This window comes from Fringilla coelebs (assembly GCF_963513975.1).
Source record: "Fringilla coelebs genome assembly, chromosome: 2".
NCBI classification, from domain to species: Eukaryota; Metazoa; Chordata; class Aves; order Passeriformes; family Fringillidae; genus Fringilla; species Fringilla coelebs.
In genome coordinates, this window is record NC_140029.1 from 89,603,104 (window position 1) to 89,615,573 (window position 12,470).

Sequence of the window (12,470 nt, forward strand, 5' to 3'; positions counted from 1 at the left end):
CAGGGTGGGTAGCACTTCTCTTTTCTCCAGAGGTAAAATGAGGTGAAGCTGTTGCCTACAGCTCTCACTTTCTCAGCCTCACAAATGAGGAAAGGCATCACTACATCTTGACAGCCTCTGGGAACAGGTGTTAAAAACGGGTCACTCAGCCACTGTATCCTCAAGAGATTCTTGCATTTCCTGAAGAAGGGAGGAGGGAGAAATTAATGACTCCATGCCCAATGTCTCTTCCCCGTTCACTGCCCTCTTTTGCTAGTGGGGTCAGGAATGGCAGCAGGGGGGCATGCTGGTCACCACAACCAGGTTGTAAAGCCTGGCCTCTTTTTCAGGCTCTTGTGCTCCTGAGATTGACATCCCTCGCCCTTCTCCTTATAGTGGAGGAGAGGCTTTATCAGCATGCTTGGTCCTTTTTCTTTCTTTTCACCTCCTTCTAATCCCTGCACTACGTTGTTCTCACCGTTTCTTTTTCCTTCCTTGTATGACGGATTTTCTCGGCCTCTTCCCGCTCCTCTTCCTCAACAGTATCCTTGTCGAGGCGTTGCAGCTGTGGCAGGTGGGACAGGACCTGCAGCCGGTAATCGGGTTCTTGGGCACACGGATTGTCCATCAGCACCAGGGCCTGCAGCATGGGCAGGACCTGCAGTTTTCCCACCTCCTCAAAGCTTTTGATCCTATTGCTCCTGAAGAAAAGGAAGCACAGAAAGCAGGGGTAGGAGACCTCTGCAAGTAGTTAATCCCTTTAGAACAATAAGTGGACATGACAGAAAAAGCAAAACTTAGCAGCATGAGGTACCATAGGCCTTAGGCCACAGATCTGTCACCTAAGATCCAGATCTGTCTGCAGCTCCCCAGACTGAGTCACAAAAAGGACATCTCCTCTGGATTCCTCTGTGCTCAGCCAGCCATTGAACCGCGTGACATCACCATGGCCCTGCATGGCAAACACTGATAACTAAAGGGCATTTGCAGGCAGAACACGAGAACAGGTTTTGAGGGACCCAAGTGACTTATGGCAAGGAATGAAAAGCCTGAGAATGACTGGAGAGGCTGATATTTTCTAAGAAGCCCAGGAAAGGCCCTGGCTGTTACAGCCTAGACAGTTGCTGAACACAAGTTAAGGATGGTAAATATCAACCCACCCCTAACAGGTCTCCAGCTTCCCAAAAAATCCCCAGAAAATCCCAAAGACCTAAATAGGAGTGCAGTCTGATGAAGGGATTTCTGGTCCCAACACAGAGCAGGGAGGACCCACCGTAGATTGAGGTACTGCAGGCACCTCATGCTAGCAGAGAATCCACCCAGGGCCTCAAGCTTGTTGTCACGCAGGTGCAGAATCTCCAGCTGCTCAAACTCCTCAAGGCCTTCAAGGCTGCAAATGTTGTTCTTGGCCTGAGCACCAGGGAGGCAGGAAAAGAGAAGGAAAATAGGGACACACAAGAGAGGGAACAGCAGTTATTTCTGGCCTTTAAATCTCTTTCTATCCTTCAGATTCCCTACCACTCATAACACAGCCTTGTCTGAAGCTTGAACAGGCAACTCAGGGTCTTGGCCAAGTGGGTTCTCAGGATTCAGATTCAAGGATCAAATGTTTGCTGAAAAAGTGTTTCCTGAAGCATTGCTTGGTGTCTGAGACAAAACTACCCCATGTGAACAGTCCACTGTGGGCAGAGCACCCCTTCCCATGGCAGTGCCAAATCTGAGCCTCAGAGAGCAACAGCATGGAGGGGAAAGCAAACCTGAATCTAAAATTAATGTGTTTAAAGGATGAGTAACCAGCCCCTCTCAGTCACACAGCCCATGTAGTCCAGGCACCTTCCAGCAGCTGCTTCTCTTGTGAGGAAAATCTATGACCAAGAAGTCCCTTCACAGAATTCACAGAATGACTAGGTTGGAAGAGACTTTAAAGATCATCGAGTCCAACCCATGCCCTAACACCTCAACTAAACCATGGCACTGAGTGCCACATCCAATCTTAAACACATCCAGAGATGGTGACTCCACCACCTCCTTGGGCAGGAGACCATTCCAGAACTTTATCACCCTTTCTGTAAAAAACTACTTCCTAATATCCAACCTATATTTCCCTTGTCACTGCTAAAGCCTGTGTCCTCTTGTTCTGTCAGTCACTGCCTGGTGAAAGAGACCGACCCCCACCTGACTACAGCCACCTTTCAGGGAGTTGTAGAGAGTGATAAGGTCACCCCTGAGTCTCCTTTTCTCCAGGCTAAACAGCCCCAGCTCCCTCAGTCATTCCTCACAGGGCTTGTGTTCCAAGCTCCTCACCAGCCTTGTTGCCCTCATTGGGAAGTGCTCAAGCGTCTCAAGGTCCTTCCTAAACTGCGGGCCCACAACTGGACACAGCACTTCTACTCTTCTGGGCTGTGTCTTACTTCAGGAAAAATCCCTCATCACTGAATTTCATTCACTTCACTGGGATGTGGATTAATGAAGCAGGGAAATACGGAAGCTCTGAATTTCAGGTACTGGTTTCACAGTAGGATTTCGGCTGGAAAAGACCACTAGAGGTCTCCTGCCCAAGCGGAGGCTCCCCGCAGTGCCAGCACCTACGCTCTGCTCTGTCAGGCTGCTCGCTGCCTCGTACGGCCAAGGGCCAAGTTTGGAGCATCCCTGGTAATTATCGTCTGTCTCCCCACCACGTTCTCCAGCCTGGAGCTGAGCAGGGCTTTCCTTGCCGACGTGGCTCGGGGCTGCAGTCGCTAAGGATCTGAGACCTGAATGGAAAACGGGGTGAGAGGTGCTGTTGTGCTCTCTCTTCCTCATAGGCACCCAAGCAATGACCTGGGCAATACCTGAGACTGAAAAGGCTGAACTGGTGGGATAGGAGAACATTTTAGGGCTGAGTCATTCAGGATGCGGACATTTTGTAGAAAAGGAGGATTTTCATAGAAACTGGACAAAGAAGAATCTGGACCAGCTGGGCCAAGTAAAAGGAGTAACACCAGGACAAAAAGAGGAAAGTTGGATATTTAGTGGAGGCCACGTGAGCAGATTTATCAGTCAGGAAGGATTAGGACATTGTACCTCAGAGAAAAGTGTGGGCTGGTGTGGCTGGGGAGCTCACTGCTCGCTGGTTTACAAAAAGAATAGTAACCTCCCAACAATCTCACTTTCTTCATCACTTCAGTGAATTGTTTTACCAGCTCTAGCCTTGCAAGCACTAGCAGGACAATGCAGAATGAATATTTTTCAGAGTTGTTCCATTTTTCTCCCCTAAATCAAACAACATTCTGTCTGACATGCCACCACCTTCCCTTGGATACCAGTTCTTCACCCAGATGTGATGCCACTGTTTCTTATGGAAAGTTACCATATGTTGCCCATGATTTCCTCTCCCCTTCCTGCACACTCCACCTTTTTCAGGTTAGCCTTTGCCACCACTGCTGCACCATGAGCAGGAGCTAACACAGCCCTACTGTGACCCTCAAAAATGATGCAAGTGCCACATGGCACACAGCCAGCTTGTAGTCTTCCTAGCACATACCACTTTTTACATATGAAATTTCATCTGTGGCTATGTCATACATTAACCAAATGTGGTTCAATTCCTTAAATTGAACCCTTTGTCTTGAACCCTGTCCTTGAGGAATCAGCTGCACTTACCCAAGGCTGAAATAACACCAAAGTCTTTACACAGAAACCAAAGCATTACTGGGGGAGATTTCCCTGCAAATGATTTGATGGATAGGTAGACATGGGAGACAAATTCAAGCCCCACAGATTCTTGTGGGTCAGTTGTTCTAGTTTTAATAATCACCACTTGCAACTTTCCTGTTTCACATGGGCAGCTCAGAAACCCCCCACTCATGCCAGGAACCTTCCCTCAGCAGAGATGCTCTGTTTGCTTCCCTGCAATAACTCACTAAAGTGACTGGGTATGCTTTGAAATTCTGTATTGTATCTAGTGACTGATCCACTTCATCCATTCTTGGAGCACCTCCAGTCATAAAATCCCAGTTTCCCATCAGAAAATTTCAGGCAATCTCAGCAAGCGATCTCCTCAGTGTTTTCTGCCAGGGAATCTTGATGAAAAGAAGCCACATAGTTTTTCAAAGCCTTTATCATATTTAATTGCTTTTCAAGAGGTAGTGACTCAGGACATCTGTTTAGTCTTTGCAAGCTGTAGCACAGTGTGATCCATGGGGCTAAGCCATACTTTCTTCACTTGCATGTCTAGGAGTAAATGCTTCCTTGAAGTAATTGTTTATGATATTAAGACACTGCTTCTCCTATCTTAGTTTCACTGCAATATTGAATCAATTTCTTTTTTGGCAGCTGTAGGTGTGAATCACATAATTGTGCTGGCTTTAAACCAGTATTTGATTAGGCCCATCAGAGAGGAGGAAGAGGCACTGTCTCCCGTCGTCACCCAAAGAGCAAACCTGTTGCTTTGCCCAGTGATCTCCAGCGGTCCCAGGGCCACTGGAATACAAAGCTTGCCCAACACTGCCTGAAGGGAAAGCTGTCCTCCTGCAGGAGGCTGTGAGGGAAGAGCCTGATGCACTCAACATGGACTCCTCTGAGATTCCTGGTTCATGGCCACTCCCTTTGTGCTATCTGGGCTGCAGGTGCTGGGATCTGCAGCAGCTCTGTCCCACCCCCCGGGCTGGCTGACCCCTTACCAGATAGAGCTTCTTGAGCTTGGAAATGCCGAGCCCTGCTGTGGTGTTCAGCTTGTTTCCTCGCAGCTCCAGGACTTGCAGGCTGAACAAATGGTCATGACTCAGGCCCAGCACTGTCTTGATTTTATTTTCTGAGTGCCAGAGGAAGAAGAAACAAGAAAGTTAATCCCACCTTTCCAAGAGAGTGTCCCCACAAGACAGGTAGCCTGTATCACCTTTCAGGCTGAGGTTGGTTAGGAGGGGGTGAGTAATGCCCTCAAAATCCAAGATGTGGTTGCGATCAAAGCTGATGACTTGGAGGTAGGGCATCTCCTGCATGCTGGCACTGGTGAGCAGATTCCTATCCACCTTCAGCCAAAGCAGCTGGGTTAGGCTGCTCAGGGGGGCCAAATCCTTCAGCTTGTTCTTTGACAAATCCACATACCGCAGGTGAATGAAGCGTTCAAGGAGGCTGATGTCTGTCAGGCCCCTGAGGGAGAGTGAATGTGAATAAAATATCTCTCATATTTCCCCACTACCATCTTTTGGCTTGCTCCTTGCCACTACTGGTGGGAGGGCAACCACCTCTCCTGCTTCCCTGCTGTCCTAGAAAGCCCTGCTGAGAAAAGGAAGAAAAAGGCAGGTGATAGGGACAGGCCTGTAAGCAAAGAGGAATGGTAAGATTGGACCTGCTTTCCTGGCAGAGGGAGTACTTATTCCCACTGAATTCTATCTGTCAGGACAGGGCACAACCGGAGCAGAGAAAAGGGTAAGTTTTGGGGAGAGGTCTGTTAGACAATAGTGTCAACACAAAGGACTTTTGTGTGGAAGGACTTTTTTAGTGGAAAAAGCAGTGGTTGAGATACCCTATGAGGCTGCTGGAAGAAACAGTCTTAATGGGGCCTTAGTTAGGTGGCTCTGCTGGGGAAGCTGGGGCTCCAAACTGTCCCAAGGCCATTGTGGCACAGTACTTACAGCTGCCTGCCTTAAAGGTTAGCAGTTAGGAGGACAGATGTCAATGGATATTTCTCAAAGTGCCTGTAGGGAGGTCATTCTGTTCAGGCGCCCCTAGGAGAACACAGTCCAGAGGGATGGGCAGGCTGCCCTCAGCCATGGGGGACACTGATGTTCCCAGCGGTGTGTCTGGCAGTGACCAGCCAGGGCTGAGGATGGACAGGCTGTGCTGAGGCACAGACTGGAATCCAGGTGGCTGGAGAGCAGGGCCTGGATACGCTCCTTCCCTGCATGGCCGGTCACCAGCTTGCAGCACAGCGGCTCCATGGCCATGGAATAAGGGGATTCTGCCGCGTCAGGCATTGCACACTCACTTGTTTTTGGCTTCAAACTTCACATAGGTGTGGGCCAGCCCGTTGCCGGTCTTACTGAGGAGAGAGAGGCCCTCCTTGAGGTGTTCCTCCGTCAGGGGACAGGGAGGCGGCTCCTGGGAGAGAAGGAGAGAGCACACCTCCAGCTCTGGCCCAGCCACAGCCGGGCGGTGCTGAGGGCTTCCTCCTCACCTCATCTTCCTCCTCCTCCTCCTCCTCCTTCTCCTCCTCCTTCTCCTCCCCCTCTTCCTTCTCCTCCTCGTCCTCCATCCTCCCGAGCCAGGCCGCTCTTGCCGCCTCCCGCGGCGGCCGCTCGCCGAGGCCCGGCCGCTGCCATGGGAACGGGGGCGGGCCCGCCGCTGTGCCCGGCACCGCGCCCCCGGGCCTCGGAGAGCTCCGAGCGTGTCCCGCCCTCACCACAGGCGCTCCGCGATCCCGCCTCACCTTCCCGTCTGGGTGACGTCTGCAGCTGTTAGCGTATGCAGAGAACCGAAGGATTTTTTTCGGTGGGAAGGGACCTCTGTGCGCACCCCAGCTCAAAACGGGGCGGGTTCAAAGTCAGGCAGGGCTGCACAGGGCGGTGGGCACTGGGGCGGTCAATGCCTAATTAATTTACCCTCTAGTAAATGTTTAATTAACATGTTGAGCAGAATTAGCCTTGGGCTAATTCTTCTGCATAAAGCCTCCCTAAATATGAGCATGTGAATGCCAGGAAGGGTTTTTGGGGTGCACTGCTCCAGCCCTGGCCTCCAGGCAGTGGAGTTGGGAAGGGCTGAGGTTTCCCGTGCCCAGCCGATGCCAACAGCACTGGGTGTTTACCAGCCAGGAATGTTAGTCAGAGCTGATGGTCAGCGGTGGTTTGCAGTTAATACAAAGTCCAAGGCTCTGCTCCCTTTCCCTTCAGTGCACTTTGCTCCTTTGCAGTGCCTGGATAACATTGGTGCTGGGTAAGCTGGTCCAAGCAGAGCTGCTCACACAACCACCAGCCATCCCCTTCCTGCACAGCGCCCCTGCGCTCAGGCTGCACAGCAAGCTGCCCCCTGCCTTGTCCTGCTAGGCTCCCCGGTGCCGAGCCCTTCTCCTGTGCTACACATCTGAATGTGAATCTGAATTCACTCCCTGCTCATTATCATGCAACCACAGATTGATTTGGATTGGAAGGAACCTCAAAAATCAGCTTGTCTCAATCCCCCTGCCATGAGCAGGGATGCCCCCCACTATACCAGGTAGCTGTGGGCTCCATCCAACCCGGCCTTGAACACCTCCAAGGATGGGGCAGCCTGTTCCAGTGCCTCACCACCCTCAGAGCAAAGAAATAATCTACATATGAACACTTCCTTTCCTGCCTTTGCTTTCTGCCCTAAACATTCCATAATTACGGAAGGAAACACAAATCTTTAAACTAGAGAAATTTTATTTAGATTATATATATCCCAAACCTAATTACACTGATAATTAGCTAAAAGCTGGCCCGCACACCCTCAGAGGAGCACAGGGTGTCGATGGCAGGAGGGGGAGCCCAAGCAGCACCCACCAGGCTGCTTCCAGGCCCGTCCCAGGAGCCATCAGCCAAATAAAGGCCCACTTCGAGGGGCACAGGAGCACAGTGGCAGGTGGGAACCCAAATTAAGGACTCAGAGAAAGGAACACCCTGTCCAGCCACATCCCAGGAGCCTCAGAGCACCTTTAGGATTAGGGGTATAGCTGTCTTCAGGGGTGTGGGACACAGGACGAGATGCAGGGGAAGAGCATCTGGGGATTGCACAGGACTCATCAGGGAGTGATTAGGGCAGGAACCAGGGGTGATCTAGGTCACACAGAGAAACAAATATAGCATACAGGAATAAAAAGGGCCAGTCGTGTGTCAATGGCTTGTGATGATCTGTCCACATCCTGCACCTGATCAGTGCAGCCTGTCGGGTCTTCTCATTAAACTCCTTCTGCACTTTGCCCTGCGTGAGGAACTCGTGGTCAGAGCGCCACAGGGAGCTGGCTGCTGGGGGGCTGGAGAGGCTGGGATTGAGGGGCAGCTCCTGGGCACTGCCTGAGCCCAGCTGCTGGAAGGAGACACACTGTACACGTGTGTGAATACTTCTGTAAATACACAGACGCTCACTAGTGCGCCTCCGTCCTGCTCAGCTGGAGCAGAGAGTGGGATGAGGCTGCCACTGCTGTGTGGGAGTGCTCTGTGTGGACAGATCTGTGTGGCCAGCCATGGCTATGTTTAAGTGCAATATATTCAAAGTCACAGAATATTCTGAGTTTAAAGGGATACCCAAAAGGATCATTGAGTCCAACATGTATGTGTGGTGCCTATTGGGAATGCAAGCTGAGCCTGGCTATTGTTTGGGGCTGAGGATGCGGAGCCATCGCAGCCTCTCTCAGGCTGTCACATCTGGCACAGTGCATTTTTCTCCAACAGCAACCTGTTTAACATCCAACCACTACAATTTGCTGTGAGGATCTGGCAGTATTTCCACTCCAGAAAGCTGCAGTTCTGCCAGGAAGCAGACAAAAAGAAGAGAAACAAGATCTGGCACTCCTGCTGATATAGAAATTATTTTCCATGAGTTTATTCCTCATTAAATGAGTGTTTTCATGCCCCTGCATTCTCTCAAAGCAGCAAGATCAATGCCCAGCTCCCATCTGTTTTCTTCTATGTAGGTCACTCTCCTGGGCTCTTGTGCTGTGGGCAGGGCTGGGCAGGAGCAGGAGCTGACAGGAGAGCTGCAGCCGGTGGCCCAGCCCTGAGTGACTGTACCCAGTCCCTGCAGCCTTAGGACCACTGTGTGCCCCTGCTGCATCACTGCTGCTCTGTATTACCCAACAGCCCCAAAGTACAGCCATGGCCCAGCAGCCTCTCAGAAACACGTGCTCTGGTTGTGTAGTTTTCAGATTTTTTTTTTTTTTTTGCCTTTGAATTATCCTCCTCCTTTCTACATCACTCCACACACATATAGAACTGGGAGCTGCCACCTCCTTGCTGCTGTCAGGCTCTTCCTTCTCAAATCACCTGACATCCCAGGAAGGAGATCCCTCCCATCCAGCTGGGCAGCAGGAAGCTCACCCAGCAGCAGTAGGGCAGGAGTCCCCACAGCATCAGGCTTTTTCTTCCTTGCTCTTCAGCTCCAGCCCCTTATCCCTCAGGTGATGCTGGCACTAGCAGCTGGAACACTGCCCATAGGCTCCCAAGGATGTACCGCCTCACAAATAAGCTCCTCCTTGTGAGGCACTTCTTTTTCATCATCCTCAGTACTACCAAAAAAAAAAAAATCAGCAGCTGGGAAGTATCATCAAGTCTTGCTTCCTCACCCACCAGCACACTGCTGAAAGCAGGCAGCAAGCACTGCCCCAACACAGGCCCTAAATAAAATCCTTCCCTGCAGAGACTGAGCCGCTCCACTCCACATTTAACGAGCAAAGTCAATTACAGTCCGTACAGGCAAAGAGCAGGAATGAGCACATTACTGAGCCTGCCAGGGAAGACTGGCTCACTGGTGGAACAGCCAGGTGCTCCAGCAGCTACTGGAACAGAGGCACAGATATATCAGAATCACCACAGGTCCAAAGAAGAGCTGTTATATGACAGAAGCAAGATGTAGGTAGAAACTGTGCACTTACTGGGGTAACTGTGGGCTCTCAGGGAAAAGCCCACAAAACCCTCTCTGCGATCAGCCACCTCCAAAAGCAGTAAGTTCTCTATGCTGCTTGTCCCCAAGATGCTTCCAAATAAGATCCAGGACACACCTTTGCTTTTTCTGTTTTTCATTTATTGTTCAGTACGGGACACAGGTGAGGTAAGACATCTCACAAGGATCTAAGCTGACAGGTTCCTTGCTTATGGAGCTGAGGGATGCAAGACTGTGGTTCCTCTTCCCTCCCCACAGCACCAGCGGCCCCCTCTCCCTGCAGGGCTGAAGGGAAAGGGAGAGATACTGGCCAGGTGGGCTGTGGGCTCTGAACAGGTCAACGGGAAACTGAGGATTCAGCTCGGAGAGGAGACTCTGTCAAGACTCTGCCGAGACAGGCTCCTGCTACCAGGACTCTGACGTGGTGGGGGTGGTTAGCAGAACATCTACAACAATGACTGTGGAGGGGGAAAGCCTCGGGGAGGCCTCCGTACTGAGATGTGTGCAACAAAAGGTCCCTTCTTGCTTCCATTTCTTAACCACAAGGGACAGCTCCTCATGGGGTGCTTCAGTGTTTGGCATTGATAATATCCACGAACTCTGGCTTGAGAGAAGCTCCACCAACAAGGAAGCCATCCACATCATGCTGAGAGGCCAGCTCCTTACAGTTGCTGCCAGTGACAGAGCCTAAGGAGGGAGCAGTGTTTTAAAGTCAGATGTGCAAGCTCCAGGAAAACGGAGCCAAGGCAAAGGCAGGACTAGCAAGGTACCAGCCACCTCTTGCAGACAGCAAGACTGTCTCCTATTTATCCAAGCAAGCTACCCAAACAAGCTAGGAGGTGATTCTTTATGCTCTCCAAGTCAAGAGTTTCCTTGCTAGGGAGAGAATGATGTACAACTGCAGCAACAGGTAGAGAAACTAAGCACTTCCTGCCCTGGAAAGTGGGTCCAGACTCACCTCCATAGATAATCCTAGTTGACTGAGCAACAGCATCAGACACGTGGCTTTTTAGCCACCCCCGCAGCTTCTCATGAACTTCCTGAGCCTGCAATACAACGCAGAAGTCACACTGAGGCCTGAGCCATTCTGCACACAGTTCACTTCCAAAGACAAGGGCACAGATATTCTCTAAGTCACTAAGAATCTCCAGGAGATTCTCAGTAAGAATCTTCAGGAAGGTTTCCTGAGGGGGAAGGGTCAGTTGCTCGTTTTATCAGCCACTTCACCCACTCATACCTGTTGGGGAGTTGCAGTTTTACCAGTTCCAATAGCCCAAACTGGCTCATAGGCAAGAACCACTTTACCCCAGTCCTTCACATTATCTAGGGAAGAGGGAGAAGGTAGATGTAAGCACAGTATCTCCATACTGGGAAGAGGGGAGCTGGAAAATGGCTAGAAAAACCCAAACCAACAATTTCTTTTTCCTCTTACCAGCAATAGCCTTAGTCTGTTCAAAAACCACCTTCTCTGTTATGCCAGCTTCTCTCTCATCCAGCTTCTCTCCAATACAGGCAATGACTCCAAGGCCCTCAGCCAGAGCATGAGACACCTTCTGCCCAATCAACTGGGAATGGAAAAGAAACAAAGCAGCCAATAAAACAGGTGGGAGTCTTTGCAGATCCATCTTAGCTGGACTATGTCTCCATTCTATGAGGGCACTCACCTCATCAGACTCTCCAAAAACATGCCTTCGCTCTGAGTGGCCTAGGATCACCCATGCAGCTCCAATATCCTTGATCATTGCTGGGCTGAGGAGAAAGGAGATGACTCACTGAAGGAAATTCACATCCCAGAGGCACCCTGACTTTACTCTCTGGGGCTCACCTGATCTCTCCTGTGAAAGCTCCCTTTGGTACCTTGTAACAGTTCTGTGCTGCCACTCCAATCTTTGCATCGAGCTTCTGGCGGGCAAAGTCTAGGTAGATGGCGGGGGCTCCACAAACCACCTCTGCAAGGCAAAGTACCCTGTTACCCTTGTGACAGGAGAAGGGAAGAAACTGTACCCGGCCACTGATCCCAGCCCCAAGAGGTCATCCCACTCTCCTGGGAAGGCACAGCCCGCCCCTCCTCACTGACATTTGGGGGGCCGTCTGCCACAGGACAATCCCTGCTATCCGATAACTCAACAGCAGGGAGGAAAGCCCTTTCCAGGGGGCCGGACACGCGATACCAGACCGACGGCCAGGTCACAGGGGTCCCTTGGAAAGTGCCCAGATAAAAGATCGGGTGCGAATCCCACCCTGCAGCCTGGGCCGGGCCGAACCGAGAAGAGCCGGGTTGTGCCTGGGGTTATAACCGAGCACGGCGGCGGGGCGGGGGCAGCGCAGCTCGGCTGCAGCGCGGCGCTCCGAGAGCCCCACTCCCAGAGCGTGGGGGCCAGGCCGAGGGGAGGCGCGGGGTCCCGGGCCCGCGGGCCGCCCGCTCCCGCGGAGTGTCCGGGGATCGGCCGGGGGCGCCCCGGGGGTCGGCCGCACGTGGCGGCCGGGCCTGCGGGAACCCGGATCCGGTTTCGCGGGTATATTTAGCGCCGCTGCCGCGGGGTTATATTTAGGCCCCCGCCGCCCTCTGACATTTGCCGCTCCCCCGCCCGGGCCCGGACCCGGTCCCCGGCTCCGCAGGGCCGTGTGGGACGTGCGCTACGTGCGGGCCGCGCCCTCACCGGTGTCGGCGGAGAGCTTGGCGCTATTCAGCGTGTGGATGAGCTCGCCCAGGCTCTTCTTGTCGCCGTTCATCTTCCAGTTGCCCCCCACGAAGAACTTCCTGTGCGCCATGGCTGGAACGAACGGGAGCGGGGCCGGCACCGGAGGAGACGCGAAGGTCAGCGGCGGCAACGCGAACGGAGACCGGCGCCTCTTTTATAGGCCGGCGGCGGCCTAGACCACACCCCCGCATGTCC

The 12,470-nt window shown here is 52.2% G+C and overlaps 2 protein-coding genes across 2 annotated transcripts; both read right to left on the reverse strand.

Annotated features, from left to right (window-relative positions):
* Positions 1-104: 104 nt before the first annotated feature.
* LRRC23 (leucine rich repeat containing 23) lies at positions 105-6,214 on the reverse strand (the record flags this gene model as incomplete). Its single annotated transcript, XM_084226198.1, has 7 exons — positions 105-180; positions 458-680; positions 1,253-1,389; positions 4,641-4,771; positions 4,856-5,109; positions 5,948-6,060; positions 6,137-6,214. The coding sequence occupies 7 exons, from the start codon at positions 6,212-6,214 to the stop codon at positions 142-144; spliced, it is 975 nt and encodes a 324-aa protein (XP_084082324.1). The 3' UTR covers positions 105-141.
* Positions 6,215-9,698: 3,484 nt separating this feature from the next.
* TPI1 (triosephosphate isomerase 1) lies at positions 9,699-12,431 on the reverse strand. The gene is made up of 7 exons (XM_084227020.1): positions 12,234-12,431; positions 11,399-11,522; positions 11,238-11,322; positions 11,006-11,138; positions 10,811-10,896; positions 10,532-10,619; positions 9,699-10,260 (listed from the first exon to the last, which is right to left on the reverse strand). The coding sequence occupies exons 1-7, from the start codon at positions 12,343-12,345 to the stop codon at positions 10,142-10,144; spliced, it is 747 nt and encodes a 248-aa protein (XP_084083146.1). The 5' UTR covers positions 12,346-12,431; the 3' UTR covers positions 9,699-10,141.
* Positions 12,432-12,470: the final 39 nt, after the last annotated feature.

Excerpts from the sequence above, each read along its gene's own strand:
- TPI1 (XM_084227020.1), bottom strand. The coding sequence starts at position 12,345 with ATGGCGCACAGGAAGTTCTTCGTGGGGGGCAACTGGAAGATGAACGGC. Across the intron at positions 11,323-11,398 it reads GCTTTCACAGGAGAGATCAG|CCCAGCAATGATCAAGGATA; the intron begins GTGAGCCCCAGA and ends CTTTCTCCTCAG. Across the intron at positions 10,897-11,005 it reads ACAGACTAAGGCTATTGCTG|ATAATGTGAAGGACTGGGGT; the intron begins GTAAGAGGAAAA and ends CCTCTTCCCTAG.